At 36.9% G+C, this 19007-nt stretch overlaps 3 protein-coding genes and 1 long non-coding RNA gene across 6 annotated transcripts; 2 read left to right on the top strand and 2 right to left on the bottom strand.

Moving 5' to 3' along the window:
* The first annotated feature begins 3964 nt into the window (after positions 1-3964).
* On the top strand, positions 3965-6237 carry LOC110426176 (uncharacterized). The gene is made up of 2 exons (XM_021441335.2): positions 3965-4843; positions 4987-6237. Exons 1-2 carry the CDS (start codon positions 4325-4327, stop codon positions 5209-5211), a joined length of 744 nt encoding a protein of 247 aa, XP_021297010.1. The 5' UTR covers positions 3965-4324; the 3' UTR covers positions 5212-6237.
* A 1788-nt stretch (positions 6238-8025) lies between these two features.
* On the bottom strand, positions 8026-10757 carry FH (frataxin-like protein). The gene is given in 6 exon segments (XM_021425339.1): positions 8026-8551; positions 10014-10108; positions 10189-10236; positions 10314-10386; positions 10475-10588; positions 10590-10757. Coding segments are annotated over 6 exon segments (552 nt in total). The 5' UTR covers positions 10682-10757; the 3' UTR covers positions 8026-8421.
* Positions 10758-12867: 2110 nt separating this feature from the next.
* LOC110412970 (Outer arm dynein light chain 1 protein) lies at positions 12868-17043 on the top strand. 3 transcript variants are annotated; one of them, XM_021423652.2, is made up of 5 exons: positions 12868-13243; positions 14008-14459; positions 14560-15823; positions 15947-16093; positions 16205-17043. In XM_021423652.2, the coding sequence occupies exons 2-5, from the start codon at positions 14415-14417 to the stop codon at positions 16828-16830; spliced, it is 2082 nt and encodes a 693-aa protein (XP_021279327.1). In that variant the 5' UTR covers positions 12868-13243; positions 14008-14414; the 3' UTR covers positions 16831-17043. The 3 variants fall into 3 exon arrangements, with proteins under 3 accessions (XP_021279327.1, XP_021279321.1, XP_021279335.1); XM_021423646.2 differs by having other exon boundaries at positions 12868-13139; XM_021423660.2 differs by having other exon boundaries at positions 12868-13139; positions 14012-14459.
* Positions 17044-17842: 799 nt separating this feature from the next.
* Positions 17843-19001, bottom strand: LOC110412989 (uncharacterized). Its single transcript, XR_002444916.2, has 2 exons — positions 18466-19001; positions 17843-18184 (listed from the first exon to the last, which is right to left on the bottom strand). It is a non-coding gene; the product is annotated as an uncharacterized LOC110412989 (long non-coding RNA).
* Between the last annotated feature and the right edge of the window lie 6 nt (positions 19002-19007).

Here is a 19007-nt window from a genome sequence, read left to right on the forward strand (position 1 = left end):
TTTGGCGTCCCTTAATGCTGACATACACAGCCGGAACATTCCTCTATTCTAGCAGAATTAATGTAACATCTTCATCATTCTTGATAATTGAGCGTGATAGCTCTTCGGGTGTACTGATCAATGCATGTAACTCAATCTCGTCCATTTCTGAGTTTACCCCAACAACTTCTTCAACCAGCTTCTTCAAGCCCTCAAATGACAAATCACTCCTAACCTCCCGTACTCGTGAGTCACCAACCTTGTAAATGTCATCCACCCACTGACCACCATGTCTTATCACAAGTCGCACAATTGGAACCCCACTGCAGTTTTGAAAACATCAAATTTGTCAATCATTTTATGCATTACATATCATGTTGTTACACGCCATGCTCAAAAATGTTACACACCATCTGCTTTATGGATGCATGGCGTGTAACAAATCTGGCAGTGTTTGAAATCCATGTTCTAATTTACACAAGTTTCAAAAATTTATCTGTTGTAGCAATAAACCCAATAACATACCTTGATGTCATCTCTATTATAGGGTCTGTTTATCGACGACAATATGACCAAATGCTAAGAGATAGACCACAGCACGACGACGATGGTGCTCAACAGAGAGTTAACAGAGCTTATACAGTTCAAAGAGTTGAGCGACCTGATGACAATGATGCTTAATAAAGAGTTAACAGAGTTGATATAGTTCACAGAGCTGAGAGAGAAAGATGAGCGATCTCAAACAATTTAGCTTTTATTTTTATTTTCTCTTTGACAGGAGGGGGATATTGAGAACTTTTTTTCATGATGTTTTTAAAGGTATTTGGGTCTACTCATGCTTCTCAATGGTTAAAAACAAATAAGTTTATGTGAAGCATTATTTTTAAAATTATCTTATACAGAGGACCTTTTCTCACAATTTTCTCATTTTATTACTTTAGAAGAGTCGCATAATGTATATAAAAAGAAAAATAAAACCACCTACACCTACTTGCATAGGTAATAGAACTCCAATTCTCCAAACTCGATCGTATTCACAAGAAGTCCTAACAAGTCCTCGTAAAAAGTGATTAACAATTTCTCGGTAAAGACAAAGTCGACTGTTGGGTGAGTCAAAAGTTTTTCCGACAAAGAAGATATTGTATTATTATTAATAATTGCTAAAGGTTGAATTGGCGAAGAGCATGGGCATGGCTACACGCGATGGAACCAGGGTCCTGATGTCCAATTTCTCAACTTCAACTGAGACTGTGTCACTTGAGACTCGCAAGGGCAGGGGCCTTTTGACTGATACAGCCATCCAAATGGCAGTACTTTACTGGTTTAGATCGAAGCATTATTGAGGGCAAGGGCAAGGTCAAGGTCAAGGTCCTCCACATTAGTCCAGTTTACGTTTCATTCACGGTCCTAATGTCTAAATTGACATGCCCGGCTATCTCTTCGCAGGAGCTTTCTGACAAGGAATCTTCCACGTCCCACGCGGTTTTTCTATTTGTTTGCCTTAAAAAAGTATGCGCCTTTCTCTTCTCTCTGATTTTTCGTTGATGATAAACACCCACACATTTCTTGCTCAAGAAGAGTCAACAATGCCCCATTTGTTTCATGCTACAATTAATTCGTGGTTAAGGAAATAGACTTGAAAGCTGTTGGACTCGGCGGTGCAGTTTCGAGCCCTAACGCTGTTTTTATTTTGCAAACAAAATCATCGATCAAGGCCTATTTTGATGATTCGTGGTCACCAATATTTTTTCTGTATTTTATTTTTTTTTAATTTACTTTGTTTCTGCCCCTCCTTCCCTCAATAGACTCGCTCAAATTTCATCTATTATATATGGATTCATGAAACAGGCAAACACCAGCAACAGTTGTCTAAGCTACATTTGACAAAGAGTGGCCAATTCCCCACGGCCGATGATGTGTGGTATTAGTTGAAGGGGGCATATCAAATGGTATGGATGGGACCATCTTTGGAGATTGGACCAGACCAAACTGACAGGCCCGCCCAAAACCGTTACCGACCTTGTACTTGGGGGTTGGGATAGTATAGGCCTATTGGGCTTTAAAGATCTCTGTCCTATCAGCCGCACCTGCAGGATGTTTGCCTCTGGAAAACGGAGAGGAGATCCATGTGGGGTGGTGCTGAGTCTGCCATCATTTTCAGATCTGAGTTTTTGTGTAAGGCAAACAGGACTGTTGGACTGCTCTTCGCATCTTACATTTCCTACCTTTCCAAACAAAAGGGGCAATCACTTTTTCTTTTTACAAAATGCTGAAAAAGCTCTTTAAATTATTTTTAAAAAATTTAAATAAAAATTATTTTTTATTATTTTTATTTAAATTTTTATATTTTATTTTAAATTAAATAAATTTTTATAATTAATGACTAATTAATTATCATTAGTCAAAATATCACTTATTATTTTATATTCACATGATATTGATATAATATTAATATACATGATGAAAAATGACACATGATTATGTTATCATACCACATTAGTATATTATACCATCATTAATTATGATATGTTAACATATTACATCATCATCAATTATGACACGTTAAAATGATACATAAACACCAAATGGCATGGACTTACAAATGACATTTGATTAAGTTAATCATAGTAATAAGAATTTATTTGATTTAAAATAAAATTTTAAAAATTTATTTAATTTAAAATAAAAAAATAAGAATTTTATTAAAAGTAATAAAAATATAAATATTTTTTAAAATAGTGTAAGAATTTTTTAAAATATTATGCTTACGTTCTTTTAAGACCTAGAATAATTATTTAAAGAATAACAAGCTAATAACTTTTCTTATTCTGTACACACACATATATATATATATATATATATTGTAGTGTAGAAAGAAGAGAGAATGAGAAACCAATTATTTATTAATAGTTTTGAAAAATGAGAAATTCAAAATACAGTTTTTTAGCAGAGAATACGTTATACATGTATTCACCACCGTTAAGTACAATATTTATATAAATTTTTTTAAAAAGGTCAAATATGTAAATTATTGAAATTTAGAGAATTCAAGCACAAATTGTTAAATAAATGAGATATATTATACATGTAATTCATTATTGAACCAAATATATTTATATTTAGGATTTGAACCAAATATTTAGATGAAGAAACTGATTTGCTATTAAAGATTTTTTTTTTTGTAATTTCAATTTGAAATATAATATAGGCTTAAATTAAAAGATGAGATACATGAGATAAATGGATTTGGATGAATTAATCCATATTTTTCTAATCTCACGTGGATTTGGAATTATATTCTGTTTTTTGTGATGAGGAAATTTAACAAAAAAACACTCGGATCACATTAAATGTTATAAATATCGCATCAACTGTCTTAATTGGTGATTTTAAGCTCGGTTAATGTAATTGATTTTACTGTCCAAAGAGTGTCAAGTCCAACAGTGATCTCAGCGCGTGGGACCAAAACAGTAAAATCTTATCCTCTATCAACAACGATGATTAATCTGAAGCTGAAAATAACGAAAAAATCGCCGAAATTGCGGGTCCCTACCCTACACGTCAGGGATACCAAGATCAAGGTGAAACCACGTGGCTAAGTCTGAACTTCCAACCGGATTAAGACAGGAAAGCGAATCGAAATCTCTACTCCGAACGGACGCCACGTGTCCGACACGTCACCGTCGATTAAAAAGACTTAAAAAATACTAGTAGTAATAAAAATATCTTCAACTAACCGAGGAAACAGAGCCAAAGCCCGAAGCGGAAGGGGCTGCTGGGATTTGCCATATATAAGCCACAGAAGCCATTGTCCCCTTTGGTTCCAACACCTGGCAGTACGTTGCGCCACACCCGTTGTCTTTTTAGTCCTCTCCACACAAACCCTAGACCGCCCACTATACTTTCTGAAATAACAAGTTTGCCCTTTCTTTCCCATTTTTTAATATTCATTCTCATAACAATATTCGGCATTTCAAAACAAATCTATTTCTTTTATCATCTTCCTAGTGTCAATTAAGGAAATAACAGTCATTTTCTTTTATAAGCACTGTATCATCATGCGAGTGGTGGTGCTTTGGTTTGTTAACAGCTGATATGAGAGGATTCTAGGGGCAATTTCGTAATTTCATACAAAAAGCACGGCTGTACCTATAAGTCACTGCAAGTTGCGCCTCTCTCTTCTCGTTCTTCTCAGTCGCCATCCTCTGCACACACAAGAAAGAAAAAATTCTCCATAAAATAAGAAAGAGAAAAAAATTCTCCGGGAAAACGAAAGAAGAAGGATCTCGCGGATAGGTTAATCCAAAACACCTCTCTCTCTTTTTTTGGTTGAAAACGGAAGGAAATGAAGAGCTGTGAGCTCTGCAAGTTGGCGGCCAGAACGTATTGTGAATCGGACCAGGCGAGCCTTTGCTGGAACTGCGACGCTAAAGTTCACGGAGCCAACTTCCTCGTGGCGAGACACGTGAGGTGTCTTCTCTGTCACACGTGCCAGTCTGTCACTCCGTGGAGAGCCGCTGGTGCCAAGCTTGGTCACACGGTCTCCGTCTGCGAGAGGTGCGTCAACGGCGGTGATCGAGAAGAGAGCGAAGCAGAAAATGACGACGAAGACCACGATGACGATGATGATGATGAAGAAGAAGAAGAAGTTGATTCTGACGATGACGTGACAGTTGATGATGATGTGGAGGAGGACGGAGATAATCAGGTGGTGCCGTGGTCCACAGTAGCAATTACGCCTCCACCGACATCCAGTTCATCTAGTAGCGATGATTCTTCTGGTGGTGAAAGAGAGGTCTCTGAATCAACAAATTTGTTTTCGTTGAAAAGATTGAGAGAAAATGCTTCAGATCTTCGCTCTCAGGTTGGTTTTTTTTCTTATGATCTCTTGTCAATTCTTGTTTTCTCTTTGTTTTTCACTTTAAATTCTTTTTACATTTCTTCATTCTCGTTTGGATTATATCATCTTTTTTATGAAATTAAATTGTTTGTCATTGATGTTTGCAGGATGATCCGGATCCTTCACCTTCTAAACGAAAGTACGGTTATCGTACTGTTTGGGCGACTCGGTGCAGACCAGATGACGACGCCGTTTCTGTTGACTCTGTGAGGCTGTTGAAAAACCAACCGATCCAACCGGAAGGTCCGCTTCAGTTTCAGGCCGATTCGAGTCCGAGAGGCGCAGCGAGTACGGAGTCTTTAGGAAAATTAGAGCCTGATAAAATCCAGTGAAAATGCCGAATATGTTTGTGATTATAATCCCCTAGGCGAAGTGTAGCCGTCCGATTTGAGTTCGTTTCCTCTGGTATTTCTGATGATCTAACCTATTCTAACAATTGTCTTTGATTAATCTTTGACGGAATGTTGACCGTGTAGTTAATTTACGCTAGTGCTACTGCTAGTTTGATCTCTTCTACGATTTTATAACTCTGAATTTTTAAACGATAAGCTGTGGATTATCATCTTGGAGCGACGTCGTTGTACACGAATTATTCATTTTGTAATTAGTAGGGCTTATTGGACATTTCCTTGTTGTAAACGAAAAGGATGGTAAAAATGTGAAGACTGGGTGGCGGTGCTCCAAGGCAGCAGCCTTAAGGATATGTGTACAGAGTGTGAAATCTAAAAAGCAAGTGGTGGTGCAGAGAAAGTGAGTGTGTCCCTTAAATCTTTGAACGACGTCCACTCGTAGAAGGGCTACCCAACGTTTTCATCAGTCCTATGGATGTCAGGGTTTGCCAGGGAAATGCCATGGACAGTCTCAAGGCACGTATGCCTATGAGTAAAGGCCTTCTTCATACCTGATATATGATATTATCCCCTGGAGGGGGACCGCTGCCCCCTGTCCCTCTGTCAAGGTTGTATGTGGCTGCCCCTTGAAATTGGAAAATTCTGAATATAGCTAGGTAGCTAGCTAGCTAGCCTCCTGCGTGTGAAGCACTTCCAGCCTCACATCCCCAAGAATGATTAACCCAGAGAGAAAGCCGTAACCCTGGTGGTGTACGTACTTGTATATTTGCCTAAAATGCTCATTACATGTTCCCGCACGTCTTTTGTTGGAGTGTTCTCATTGAGCAGGATGAACAGGTGTGTGTCAGTCTATGAGAGAACTTTGGGGATGGTGGTTGCAACCAGAGGAGAGTTGTTTTATATGGGATGTAGCTTTGTTTCTGGGGTATTCTCTTTTTCAATTTCTTGGTTTTCTTGTTGGGATGTGGTTTTGTTGAAGTCACTTTATTTAACATCGCGTTGGGAAGATATTTTGTTTTTTTTAAAATAATTTCTAGGCAAATATCTGGGAGCTTATGACCTCTCACCACCACCAGGAATTTAATGCACTAAACAAAGGATTTCTATCTTTCTTTCACGTACAGAGTATGGGTGGCTATCACATTAGGTGGGGGAAGCTCTTAAGGGTAAAGATGGCTATTTAAAAATGATTAATGTATATTTTTAAAATTATTTTATATTTTATATTTTAATAATTTTAAATTAAAATAAAAATTGTGTTAATTTATAATTTAAGCAGTGAATATATATATATATATTTTACTTTTTAACAGAGAGAATCTCTTCCCCCACTCTAATCAGGTAGGAATGCTACTTTATTTAAATTAGAAACAAACTCCGTAATATCCATTAAAATATTAATCACAATCAACCCACGTAAAATATGGTCAAAAATTGGTTATCCTCAAACAGAAATTGTGGTTGAAGGAGCCTCTTAGCTCTAATCAACCAATTAGATCAGCAAGACATTTCTAATCAAGCTAGGCGGGTGTGATTAAAGATTAAAGAATCACTTGGATGAAAAGAAAAGCATCAAGTGGGCTTGGGTATTTGTGGTGGAGATTTGTTTGAAGGGGGTTGAAGGTGTGGCAGTGGTTGCGTGCCGCTTGAAAATCTTCCCAACGACCGTCGAGATATTATGGGGTCTTTGATTGATCTAAGGATGCTGCTGACCATGACCTCACCATCTTAGACAATGACTGACGAATATATATATATATATATATATATATATATTTGTTTCAGGCTGACTACCCTTGAATGAGGGAGGAGGTTCCTCTCGTATATAACGTTTCGATTAGACCATTCACTTGTGGTGTGGGTGAGGCCGAGGGCAGCTGTGAATAAATAAATATTCTAATCAGCTGTTCAACATCAATTCCAACAAAATTAGATTGAAGCAAGCAAGTAATCATCCCGCCACAACTCACCATCTTCACTGTCTGTGGGCAGGGTGTCCGGTTTCTCTGTTTTTCCAATTTCTTTCTTACCCTCTACTTTAGAATATCTACATATCCTTCTTTTGCAAAAACTGACAATAACAAATACAGTAAAGAATTAATTAGACCTGGTGGGGGACTAAATTCTATCTGTTGGTCAACTAAGTTTAGCGCCTTCTCTCTTACGGAGGAGGAGATAGATGGTTTATTATAATAGGATACGTTTTATTAACATTTACTGTAGTTTCTTATGGATAATTACTATTGTCACAAGAGGTTGGATCCCTAATCAAAAAGGGTGGCCTTTATTACCAGCGTTAAAGAATTGTAAACATCGACGGTACACCTGCCTTTTTGGCGGCCATGCACCATCGGTTCTTTAAAAAATGAGGTTTATCCGCCACAATTGTTTTATGAATCCAAATTTGGCAAGAGGCCCCCTTGATTAAACAATCTACTATACTTGGAACGTTGAATGCACCTGTGGGAGAGAAATTAGTTTCCTGGAGTGCATCAATAATGTCCCACTCTTGGCAGCTAGCCACGTTCAGCCAAGATGCCATCAAGTCTTACCTCTTTGTTCAAATGATACCAGTGCTCTCCTCAAATACCTCAATGCCCTGCCTCCTTACGCTTTGCTAAAATCTATATGCCTTTTCTTCTTAGGTTGTCCCCTCTTCATCTACTTGATAAACTTGCTTGGCCTACTTTATTTGGCCACCTACTGCAAAAATGACACCCACGTTCTCAACAAAACTACCAACATCCGGATGCAATGTGATAACAAGAAGTAAGCAACCACCAAAATGCACATCCGTAAATCAGGATCCAACCACCATGACAATGGCGTTTATTTTGCACCTATTATTTGTTATTTTCTTCAGGCCATTTATAAACACAGCAGCAGCTAAAACAAAAATTATGGTCTCTATACCAATCATCAAGCTGCCGCAACCGCAGATGTTTCCACAACACAAGCGGGGAAGCTGAGGTAAAGTGACTCATGGCCCTAAACAGGCTGTTCAACCAGAATTTATCTGGAACCAATTCTACACCGCACATTGTAAAATTACATCCAAAAGGGGGATTTAACAATCTAGAAACATAATTTTGTTGAAGAACCTCAAAGCAACCTACTTAAGTGGTGAAATAACCTTCCAAGATCCAGGATCCAAGATCAAAATTATGTGAGAATCATAGGATCCACAACAGTTTACGAAATATTGACTGGTTCACCACACAATTTCTCCAACTCGCTTTCCAAGAGTTTCAATAAATTTGCTTTAGTTCGTCGATAAACCCACGCTTGAGCATTAAAATCCCAATCAAATCTGGATGGACCACTGCAAAGAAAACATTACCTTTAAGAAAGAAAATGATAATTTGTGAAAATGCTATCATGAAAACCGACAAAAACTTGGCATCATTTATGCTTCAAGAAACAAAATGGTCACAACAGGAATTGGGTGAAAAACACACAAGCAGCTTTACTATTAAGTGTTGTTAGTTAAACATTGTTGTCAGCTGCAGTCCAAAACACGAAATCATATGCATATAAAACAATAATCCTCCGCATCTAAGTGATCCCACTAAATACTGAAAAGTCAATCTTTGTAGAAAAGAATTAGACACAGGGTTCCAAGCAGTTGGAATTTAGCTATGTAAGTTTAATAGAAGAGGAAATGCTGATGATGGTAACACATTTTTCTTTTTCTTCAAATAGGTGGAACTTGATTCCCTAGCATTCGTACCCAAATTTTTTATTTAGAGAAACGATGGATGCGTGAAGGTTCAATCTTTTTCCTGCCTTGTAGCCACTAAAAAGGGCAGAAGAGAAGAAAGGAAACAGCAACTGAAGTTGTAAAGTAAGTTGTTGACATTACAAAATGCAAAGATCATACCATGATGCCAACATTTAACCAATCGATCTTTTACAGACTAAGAGCAGTATAGCTTCAAATTCACAATGACATGTTATTTTTAGGATATTTATAACTTATTATGGATGTTGGTGCCTAGGCTGATTTACATCACTAAAATTATCCTGAATCTCTGCTTGTTTTTTGCAAAAGAGTACAAAGTTTTAGTTTGAAAATTTTGAGCTAACACCATTAAAAAAATAGCTAATGAACGCCTCTTCAGAAGGCATCACATCCAGTGTTCAAGTTTTGGAAGTATATCTGATTTTTAGCACAAATATATACCCATCAATCATCTAGGACCAACTACTTCATCACTTTTACTCATACAAGGACCATTTAAAACACAAGCGGGTCAAAAACCATCAAATTTTCATTCTATCTTAGAAAATAATCCCCAGCTGAAATCTAAATGAAAAGTTTCAACCAATGAAAAAATCTTCTGGCAACTAACCCACCTTTCTCTGTATACATCAAAAGCCTTGGAGCAAAAAAATAAATAGCTAAGTGAAAATTACATCCCAAATATTTGATTCACCTTGTCTTCTATCACTGAAAATTATTTAAGGAAAAACAAACACAACTTCGGTAATACCAGCATTCAGTTAAGTTTACTTAGGAGTTGAGATTAAAATATTAAACTTTGTTTATGTACTCAAATTTGCTTGCATGCAACTTTACTACTTTAGAGAAAAAGAAAGTGACTAGAAAGTAATGTGCAAATGACTACACAAGAACCATACCCAGTTCAAGGAGACGCAAATGTAAACAACACAAGATCCTCAATTCCAAAGAACACGATGCCAAATCCAAGATTCTCAAAACTAAATAATAATAATAATAATAATAATAATAATAATAATAATAATGAGGAAACAATTGATACCTTACTGGTGACGATAACCAAATTTGTCGATTAGGGGTCTGTTTATTCAACACATAGGTGCCCAAAGCCCCAAGTTTTAGTGTCAATACCTCATTCTACCAAATGCAAGCAATGTGTTAACCTCCAATCCAAAACAAAGTAACCTCCAAACTGACCAAAGACGTTTTAACCTTACCCCGTAGTCTACATCGAAACCATCAATTTGAACAATATCACCATATTCCTGCCACACGCCCAAAGCTAAATTTAGCAAAAGAAATAAAAAAGTTAACTCAAACGGGTAAAAAAAAGGTTGCTTACCTCCAATTTTTCCTGGAGGTCATGGATCGTCGAATTAGCTATTCTATGAAATTCATCCTCCTGCAGAACCGAACTGTATCCACATTAATCATTAGAAAAAATCAAACCTAAACCTTTTCTGAGTAAATATTTAACGGATAATTATAAAGATGGATACTTACCGGTAATCAATGGCGGCGGGTCCCTGAGAATCATGGGGGAGATTAAGAGGGTCGGAGCAGGAGCTTCGAGATGAAGCGAAGGACCAAGGAGAGTGGTTAGGTCCGAAGACCTTAGAGAAGAAGAGCACGAGAGGTGCGGACAGGTGAGGAAGGCGGAGGTCTGAGAAGTTTAGAGATTCTTCTGAGAAGGGGTAACCTGGAAGCCATTGGAGATGAACTCTGCTAACCGGTAGCCCAAAAGTGGAAAGACGAGGCCGGGTTTAACCTTTTAAAAAGGGTCGCTGGCCGGATAAAAGAATGGGTTCCTGGGCCTTCTTGTAGTAGATGAATTGTGGGTCATACAATAATTTACATGGATCAAAAGTTTGAGCCCCCAATCAACTACATCAGCTCTTCCTTCTGGTTTTTGGGCTCAAATATTTCCCACCGTAGACTCTTCACTCTTATTTGCATTTGATATTAGATTTTTTTGTGGATTTACATTTTTTATTTTTATATTTTATCAAAATCAGATTAACTTAATTTGATCTTGAAAACGAGAAAATATTTACAATGCATAACATGATTTAATAAAATAGGTTAGATTTCCATGTTATATATGGATTTAAAGGTGTAGGTCTGTGTAGCAATGTCATTAAGATTTCACTACACAAAGTTAAGGTTACATCCCCTCTTTCTATCTACAACAGCATTAAAATCTCACTTATTGAAGAGTTGCATAAAAAATGATGATTCTAATGAACTGAATTATAGCAATTAATCTAATCTATATTATTTTTATTATAAAATCACGTATCAAAAATTAAGTATGTCTTTGTATTATACATAAAGTCTAACATTTGATCATACTCATTCAAGTTCATTGTAAACTTAATATCAAACAAGATGAAATTTGAATAAAAAAAATTCTCTGTTATGTTTTTTCTTATAGTGATATTAGGTTCTTACTTATTGCCCATTCATCACAATTTTATTATAATTAAAGCATTAATCAAGATACATTTGAATATTTGATTTATTAATTAGTATATGATGTTTACTTAAAATAGTAGATCAGTTAAAGAAAAAACACTACTCAAGATAACAATATTAAACTTGGCTTGATTGAAAATTTTTGAGATTAGAAAAAGAAAAGTAAAAAAGGTCACCTGTTTTCTAAGGAATCTTTGGAATAGAGATGGGAATTGAAAATCATTAAAATGGTCAACATTCCCATGGGAAAAGTATTCTTTGAAACATTTGTATTTATGGGATTTGAACAAGTCATACATTACTCGCTATGTATATTCCAAAGCAATGACTCAATGACCTCTAAACTATTTTGCATTCGTAAAGCCTGGGTTTGGTTATTTAGCAAGCAATGGCCTACAATTAAAGAGAAATTAAAAACAAAAAGTTCAAGTGAAGAGGAACCTTCCGGCTTCATTTCATTTCATTTCTATGGTCACCAATCAACCTTGTGCAATGAATGCTATTTGGCTATCCATAGACTCTGTCCCCCCTACAACAATAACTTCTCCCTTTCTTAATTAAATTAGTAATAAATATATGCAACAAATAAGAGCACGAAAAAGCATGGTGATAACCATTAACATAAAATCATTGGTACAAAGCAAGAAGCTAGGTACTAAACCACCAATCCTAGTAGTAGCTAGTGCACTACGCTAAACCCTAATTCCTAAAAGAATTCTCGAAGTTTATTGCACAAAAACTATTATTTGCATCGATCTTCGATCGTAGCCAAGTCATAAAAAAGGGAAGAAAACCAAAATTTAAAATAAAATAAAATAAAAAACTTAGACTTCGAACACGTTATTGTGATTTAAAAGATAGTAGGAATAATAGTGCAAAACTCATGAAAATATGATCTTCATTACTATTTCGAAATTCATGAATTTATTAAATAAGAAAATTTAAACATGTAAGTGCATTTTTGTGGTAATCTTCACATCCAATAGAAAAAGTAGAAACGTCATATGGAAAACATGAACCAGGTTTAAATCAAGGACGAGGGTGTGACTGCTTCCACGTCAGGAGTAGGAGGACGATGCTTGTTTTATGTTTGCTTATGAGTCTAAATCATAATAGTAAATAACCCTAATTATATCCAAGCGAAGGTACATAATTTTGTTTTATTTAATTATTGGTATTGGATTTTACCACTCAAATAAACTTGGTTGCCTCTGGACGTTGCAATTTCCTTGCTTATTTTGGTTGGGCAAAGAGAAGAGAGAGACAATTCCTTATAAGATGCCTACCTTTCAGGCGCGTAAAGGACAAAGAGCCGCTCTTTCCTTTCACCTCTCGTTTCTGAGTTCTGGCTGCCTCTTAAAACAAGCCCCAACTTCCCTAAACCCGTCACCTAAAAATTCACGTTACTAATTACTCTCACAATTACCTTTTCTTTTTTAAATAAAAGAACTTTTAAATAGCAAAAAATCAGGGCCGTTCATTTGGGTTATAAGATCACAGCCAAAGCTTAGGGTTAGCACTTACGCCGTTCATTCAAAGGGATTAAAAAATTAAACTAAAGTTACGTAGTTTACGAAGATAACAATAACAGGACCGGAACGTGTTAGTTTTTATTCTACTTTTTCTTGTTCAAGCAGCCTCCCTCGCCACACAACCAAAGGCCCTTGCTTTGAAACAATCTGGCTATAGAGAGGTAAGATTTTTTCCTTCTTTCTTTTCTTTCAACCTAAATAAAAACTGGGTCTTTCTTGTTTCATGCGCTTTGAGTGGTTTTCTTTCTTGGGTGTTTTATGAATGGTTAGTTTTCTATCTTCTTTGTTTCCTGCGGTGACGCTTTTTTTTTTTTTTATGGCTATTTGTTATTCTAAATCGCCTGCCTTATTATTATTATTTTTATTCAAGTTTGCTTAGAATGAAGGCTGAATTTCTTTTGACTAGTTTTTATTGGCATTTTCCTTTTGCATGTGGATGTAATTTATTGGGCTTGGATTAATGTTCCATATGAAATCTCAGTATCTCTTGTTGACCATTGGTTGTCTTTGATGTACAATCTGGTTGGTGGTCTTCTCTTTCATGGCTTGATTCTTATTTGTTCAGTATCTGAGATTTTGTTCTCGATCAATATTCAAAATTTGCCTAGATGCCTGATTTCCTGGAATGAATTTATTGAATGAAAGGAAAGTCTAATCTTGTTAGAGTAGTAAGAATACAATATGGAGTCTCATTAGATATTATTTACAACTTGCCCTCGTAATGAGGATTTAAAGTTTCCTTCTTCTCTCCATTTTTTTCTTAATCTTCCAATCCTTTTTGACAAAGATGTCTGCTATGTTAAATTAGTTGGTTTCACATATCCAAAGGACATTGAAATAAGAAACATTAGGCATTGCAGTCTGATTGTCTATCCTGTTTTTGCTTGTTAAAAATTTTCGGCTGCATTCTTTCAATGTAGAGATTATCCTGAAATTTTTAAATTTTCTTCATTACTCTGCCTACACTGTTCTCACTTCAGTATCTACTTGTAGATTATGTGATCCTTTTCTCTTTCTCTTTCATTATAGTCAGGCAGGTGTCTCTTATGCTCATTAGGGATTTGGTTTTCCTAGTTGGAAAGGATTCTTTTTCACTCTGGCCGCTGCAACGAAACTAAATTTTTCTCGCACCTCAAAGTGGGTGTGGGGGGACAACGAAGGGGTGATTCTGCTTTGTGTTTTAAGGAGATCGAGATCATCACATATCTGGAGATTGCTGCGTGTTTCAGAGGGTCTTTCGCTTGATTATGGCTAATGTCAGTGTTTGTTAGGTCCCCAGAAGTTTGATTGTAGCTTGTCATTTTTTATGGTAGCAGAATTAGGAGTTTTTCTCAGGATTTTGAACCTTAATGATTAGAGTAGTTTCGTGCTCATAGCTTTTTATGTAAACACAACAGTAGGTGTGTGTGGATGTAGCGTAAGTCTGTATCACCACAATGGTTAGGTTTTCATGCTTCAATGCTCACATCCAGAAACCAAAGGTAAGTCTAAGATTTGCTTCAGGTTTTTGACAGCTTACTTTAGTAAAATTTGGGTTATATACTGTGGTGTTTCCTGACTCAAGGATTCATTTGTCATCAGAAAACAGTCCAGTCATCTGTTGAAGCAATGCATAAGACTTTAGAAGATTCTTCAAGAGTTCAAGCCCCCAAGGATTTCAATAAAGCTACAGTCACGGACTCATTCTTGCCCATGGCAGAACCTATTGCTGAGATTCATGAAAGTGTCAAACCTATTATGAATTCTTCTTCTGTTTGCCATAGGTGGAAATCAGAGGAAATAAAACACGAAATTGATCTTGATACTGATACCAGGGTCCATCAGAAATGGCACCATCTTAAGAAGAGTCAGTCCCTAGGAAGTAGACTGTGCCTGGAAGGAAGGGTTCCTGGAAAAATTGATACAGACGATGAGACTGATCAAGGATTTTCTTCTGATTCCCATGACCATGGGTTGGTTGAAGCAGATGGCAGCAAACATACATTAGTGAGCCAAAAAGCTCTGTGCTCAGAATCTGCTCAAGTAAGTTCTAACCGTGTCAATAATGAACCGGTTTTCTCTATAGGAGACCCTCAGCATTCAGAAAAGGATGGCCATGATAATTCTGATTTACTTTTGTCTGGTGAGGGTGCGAATGGCTCTGGTGACCGTACACCTAATAATGCACCTGTGATTGTAAAATCATGTTCTATGCCAAACATTGTTGCATCTGTACTCACCTCTGGAGGACATTCTCCTTTTAAATATTTAACACGCCGTCCAAGATCTTCTGAGGATGTACATGTTCTCAACATGAGAAGGAAGGAGATTACAATTTATGAGGTTGATACAGTGGTGATGCAAGAACAAGGAAGAGATGATATCACAGATAAAAATCAGAAAAATAACTTTGAAAATTCTTACTATGATAGATATGATTCTTATAGTTATTCTGGTTCAGCAAAGGACTGGATAGTGCCAGTTTCAGATGAGGTAAACTCGGTGAAAATCCTGCAAGAAGATTTGCCAGTTTCAGATTGGAATGAATTGACTGGCAAGGATTTTAAGATTAAGCGAATTGAGGAATGGGTTAATGATCTTCGACACTGCAGCCCGTTGGAAGAAACATATGAATTATACCATCCCAATGATCATGTGAAGGAGGATCCTGTTGTCTCAAATGGTTCTACTGCTGCAAAGGCGGACGGTAAGGTGTCTCCTGGCATGGAAGCAGCAAAAAGATATATATCTTCGTTGAGTGCCTCAGCAACCACAGCTCAGCTGGCCAACCATGGTTTGGTTGTTATACCATTTCTCTGTGCATTTGTGAGCTTGAAGGTGCTTAATCTATCAGGAAATGCAATAGGTGGGTATCTTCAACTGCTACAATATTAGTTTTCTTCTGCATTTGTCTTCAAATCTAGACATGCTTTAAAGCTTATGATTTGAAGTTTATGGAAATGTTCTTTTGTCTGTATGCGTGCTTCAGCAAGGATCGCTGCTGGTGCTCTTCCTCGAGGTCTTCACATGTTGAATCTGTCAAAGAATAATATATCCACCATTGAGGGTTTACGTGAACTTACTCGACTTCGTGTGCTGGACCTGAGCTACAACAGGATATTTAGAATTGGTCATGGTATGTGACACACAACTGCAAGTGATTAGCTGTCCTATTTTCCTTGCTATACTCCTTACCTACCAGTACTTTAATCCTCTAATCTACTTTACCTCACATAATTCATTGTAGGTTTGGCTTCTTGTTCCTCTCTTAAGGAGTTATACTTGGCTGGAAACAAGATAAGTGAGGTAGAAGGTCTTCATCGCCTCTTAAAATTGACTGTGTTGGATCTGCGTTTCAACAAAATCTCTACTGCCAAATGTCTTGGCCAACTTGCAGCAAACTATAACTCTTTGCAAGCCATCAGCTTGGAAGGTAACCCAGCACAGAAGAACGTTGGAGATGAACATCTGAAGAAACATTTGCAAGGCCTTCTTCCACATTTAGTTTACTTTAATCGGCAGGCTATTAAAGTCAGCACATTGAAGGATGCTGCAGAACGTTCAGTTCGGCTAGGCATCAGTGCCCATCAATTTGATCGTGGACTTAGATCAGAGCACAAAGCTACAAGAAAGAGTAACCATGGCAGTGCTACCCATCGGCCATCCTCTTCATCAACTCATGGTCATAAAAGTCAAGCCACAGTTTCCCCAAGACAGTCCAGAGGCAGGCATGGTCGCCTGCCTCCTAGCAGAACAAAAGCAACAAACAATCATCGAAATCACTATTTCGACCTTAGTAACAAATTTCTGACTTTTAAATCGGAGCTTTCCATGCGAAGGACCCGAAGTGAGGGAACTCTGGGGCCTCTGTGAAATCAGTGTCCTGCTTTATGCCGTCTGGTTGTTATACTATTCAGTTTGGAGTTATGTTGCTTGTGGTTATTGTAATAATTTGTCACTCCAGATATTTGGTGTGACCAGGCAAACAGTTGGATTTGCAAAAATTGGACTTGTCAGGATTCTTCTGGTTTTAAGTTGCTTATTTTTGTCCACGAAGATGAGTGAGAAATGGGTTGTGTTGCGTCAGTCTTGGGATTTTTGTGTTTGAATTCATAAATTGTGCTTTTCTCATTGGGGAAACAAGGAGAGTAATGCAATGGAGAAAGACTGAGCTGAAGCCTGTTACACGTTTTTGGCCACTTTTCAATAGGAGGGCTCCAATGTAATGGAAACAATTTACATTTCAAGTACTGCGCTCTTGTCGAAGCAAAACATTAAAAAGGCGGTAGAATCCTATCTTTTACCGTATTTGCCATAAAGTGTGATGGCGAGCCTGCCTGCTGCAGTTCCTTACCATTGGTTGACAAGCAAAAGCCACTGCTGAATAAGCCAACATCTTACCCAACCTTATTGCTGGAGAAATAATCGTCAGTCATTGTGGGTGGCAGTGGTACTACTAGCGCATGGGGAAAACCGGTACGGTAACAGAGATCAAACTTTTGTTTTCCCATTGTCAGCACCTTTTAATTCAACTTATTTATGCACCATAAGTTGAGTAATATTACTTTGCTTAGATTGGAGATATAAATGAAATAAGTGATAACTAGGTCATTTATTAAATAGTTTCATAGAATAGGCTAAACAAATATATATATATATATATATATATATAAAAGATTAAAGCATAACCAATTGATTCTATAATTGCCGTTGTCATAACAAGGTCATGGTAATTGCGTTATTGGTTAGCCATGGCCTAAAAAGCAGATGTCTGGACGGTCACTTCCATAATAATACACTCGAGTTACTATGATGGCAAAACTATGTTGAAATATTTTATGCCCCAAACTGTGAGTCTAAAACTCCCGTACAGATTCAAGTGACATGACCCTAATGGCAAAAGCTTAGATACAAATCCAGTAACAAATATGTGCAGTTTTAAAGTACTAAAAATTTGGTATTCCTACGATATCAGGAACATGCTGTGAAAAGGCTTATAACAAGTAACAAAGAAATTCAACACTGCACACCATATCCACAGGCATTGTTGCATCAACATTAATTATCAAAGACGAGCAATTAACAGGAGGGTACACAGGTAAGAGAAAAACTAAGAGTCCTATCACTACCCATCTATACAAAGCATTCGAATCCATCACCACACAAGATTCTCAAGCTTCTTTGCCACCAATAAGTCTTCATATTTTGGATTGCCTTTCATCCCTTGCTGCAATATTTAGTGCAGAGGCATATGAGTAATCAATCATCCCTATCCAGTAAATCAAAACAACAATCTACACTTAATTTGCAAAAGAGTTCACTACAGAAGATCATATAAAGGGGTAAAGCAAAGCTTTAGATTTGAAAACTGCAAATACTGCATTAAAACCACTGACTAATACAGGTTTCACAATCAGAACCATGAGTGACTTCTCTGCTCTCATGAAAAAGTAATGAAAGAGGGGAAGGACAGGAAATAAACCATAAATGGGTCTCAAACAGCATCACCTGAATTAGTAGTCTCTTGTCATTGCCCAGACACTCGCTATGCATCTGCTAACAAGAAATGTGAACAAATGAGAGAGATGTAATTTTAATAGTAATACTTTATTGTTTAACTATAAGATTAACCCTCCTATAGATTAAAAACACATCAGATTATAGGCTGTCCATATTTCTGCACCTTTGAAAACAAATATAACACTAAACACCTCCATACATGCACCAGATCACGACCAATTGATGCTCCTATAGTGAGATAAAATCTTAACTTGGTTCTGAGTTCTAGAATCCTTTCTAAGAACCCTACATAGCTCAAGTTCATATACTTTAGTTAACGCCAGAAGCATGAAGAAGGCACAAGTTCAACCATACATTCACTTCAAGTAACTTATTTAGCACAAAGATCTGCTCCAAGTTGTGAGATAGACAAACTTTTGACAACTAATCTCTAAGTCCACAGGTCATTTCATCACGCCACAAGCTAGTATGTTTATTCTCAAGGTCTATATCTATGCATTTCTTGCCTGCTATTCTGCACCAGGCTAATC

Source organism: Theobroma umbraticum, unplaced genomic scaffold (genome assembly GCF_002168275.2).
Source record: "Theobroma umbraticum cultivar Fairchild unplaced genomic scaffold, ASM216827v3 scaffold_30.0, whole genome shotgun sequence".
In the NCBI taxonomy this organism is placed as follows: domain Eukaryota; kingdom Viridiplantae; phylum Streptophyta; class Magnoliopsida; order Malvales; family Malvaceae; genus Theobroma; species Theobroma umbraticum.

Coding starts and splice junctions, on each gene's coding strand:
- LOC110426176 (XM_021441335.2), top strand. CDS start 4,325: ATGAAGAGCTGTGAGCTCTGCAAGTTGGCGGCCAGAACGTATTGTGAA. Junction 4,844..4,986: donor CTTCAGATCTTCGCTCTCAG/GTTGGTTTTTTT, acceptor TGATGTTTGCAG/GATGATCCGGATCCTTCACC.
- LOC110412970 (XM_021423652.2), top strand. CDS start 14,415: ATGGTTAGGTTTTCATGCTTCAATGCTCACATCCAGAAACCAAAG. Junction 14,460..14,559: donor CTCACATCCAGAAACCAAAG/GTAAGTCTAAGA, acceptor ATTTGTCATCAG/AAAACAGTCCAGTCATCTGT. Junction 16,094..16,204: donor GATATTTAGAATTGGTCATG/GTATGTGACACA, acceptor AATTCATTGTAG/GTTTGGCTTCTTGTTCCTCT.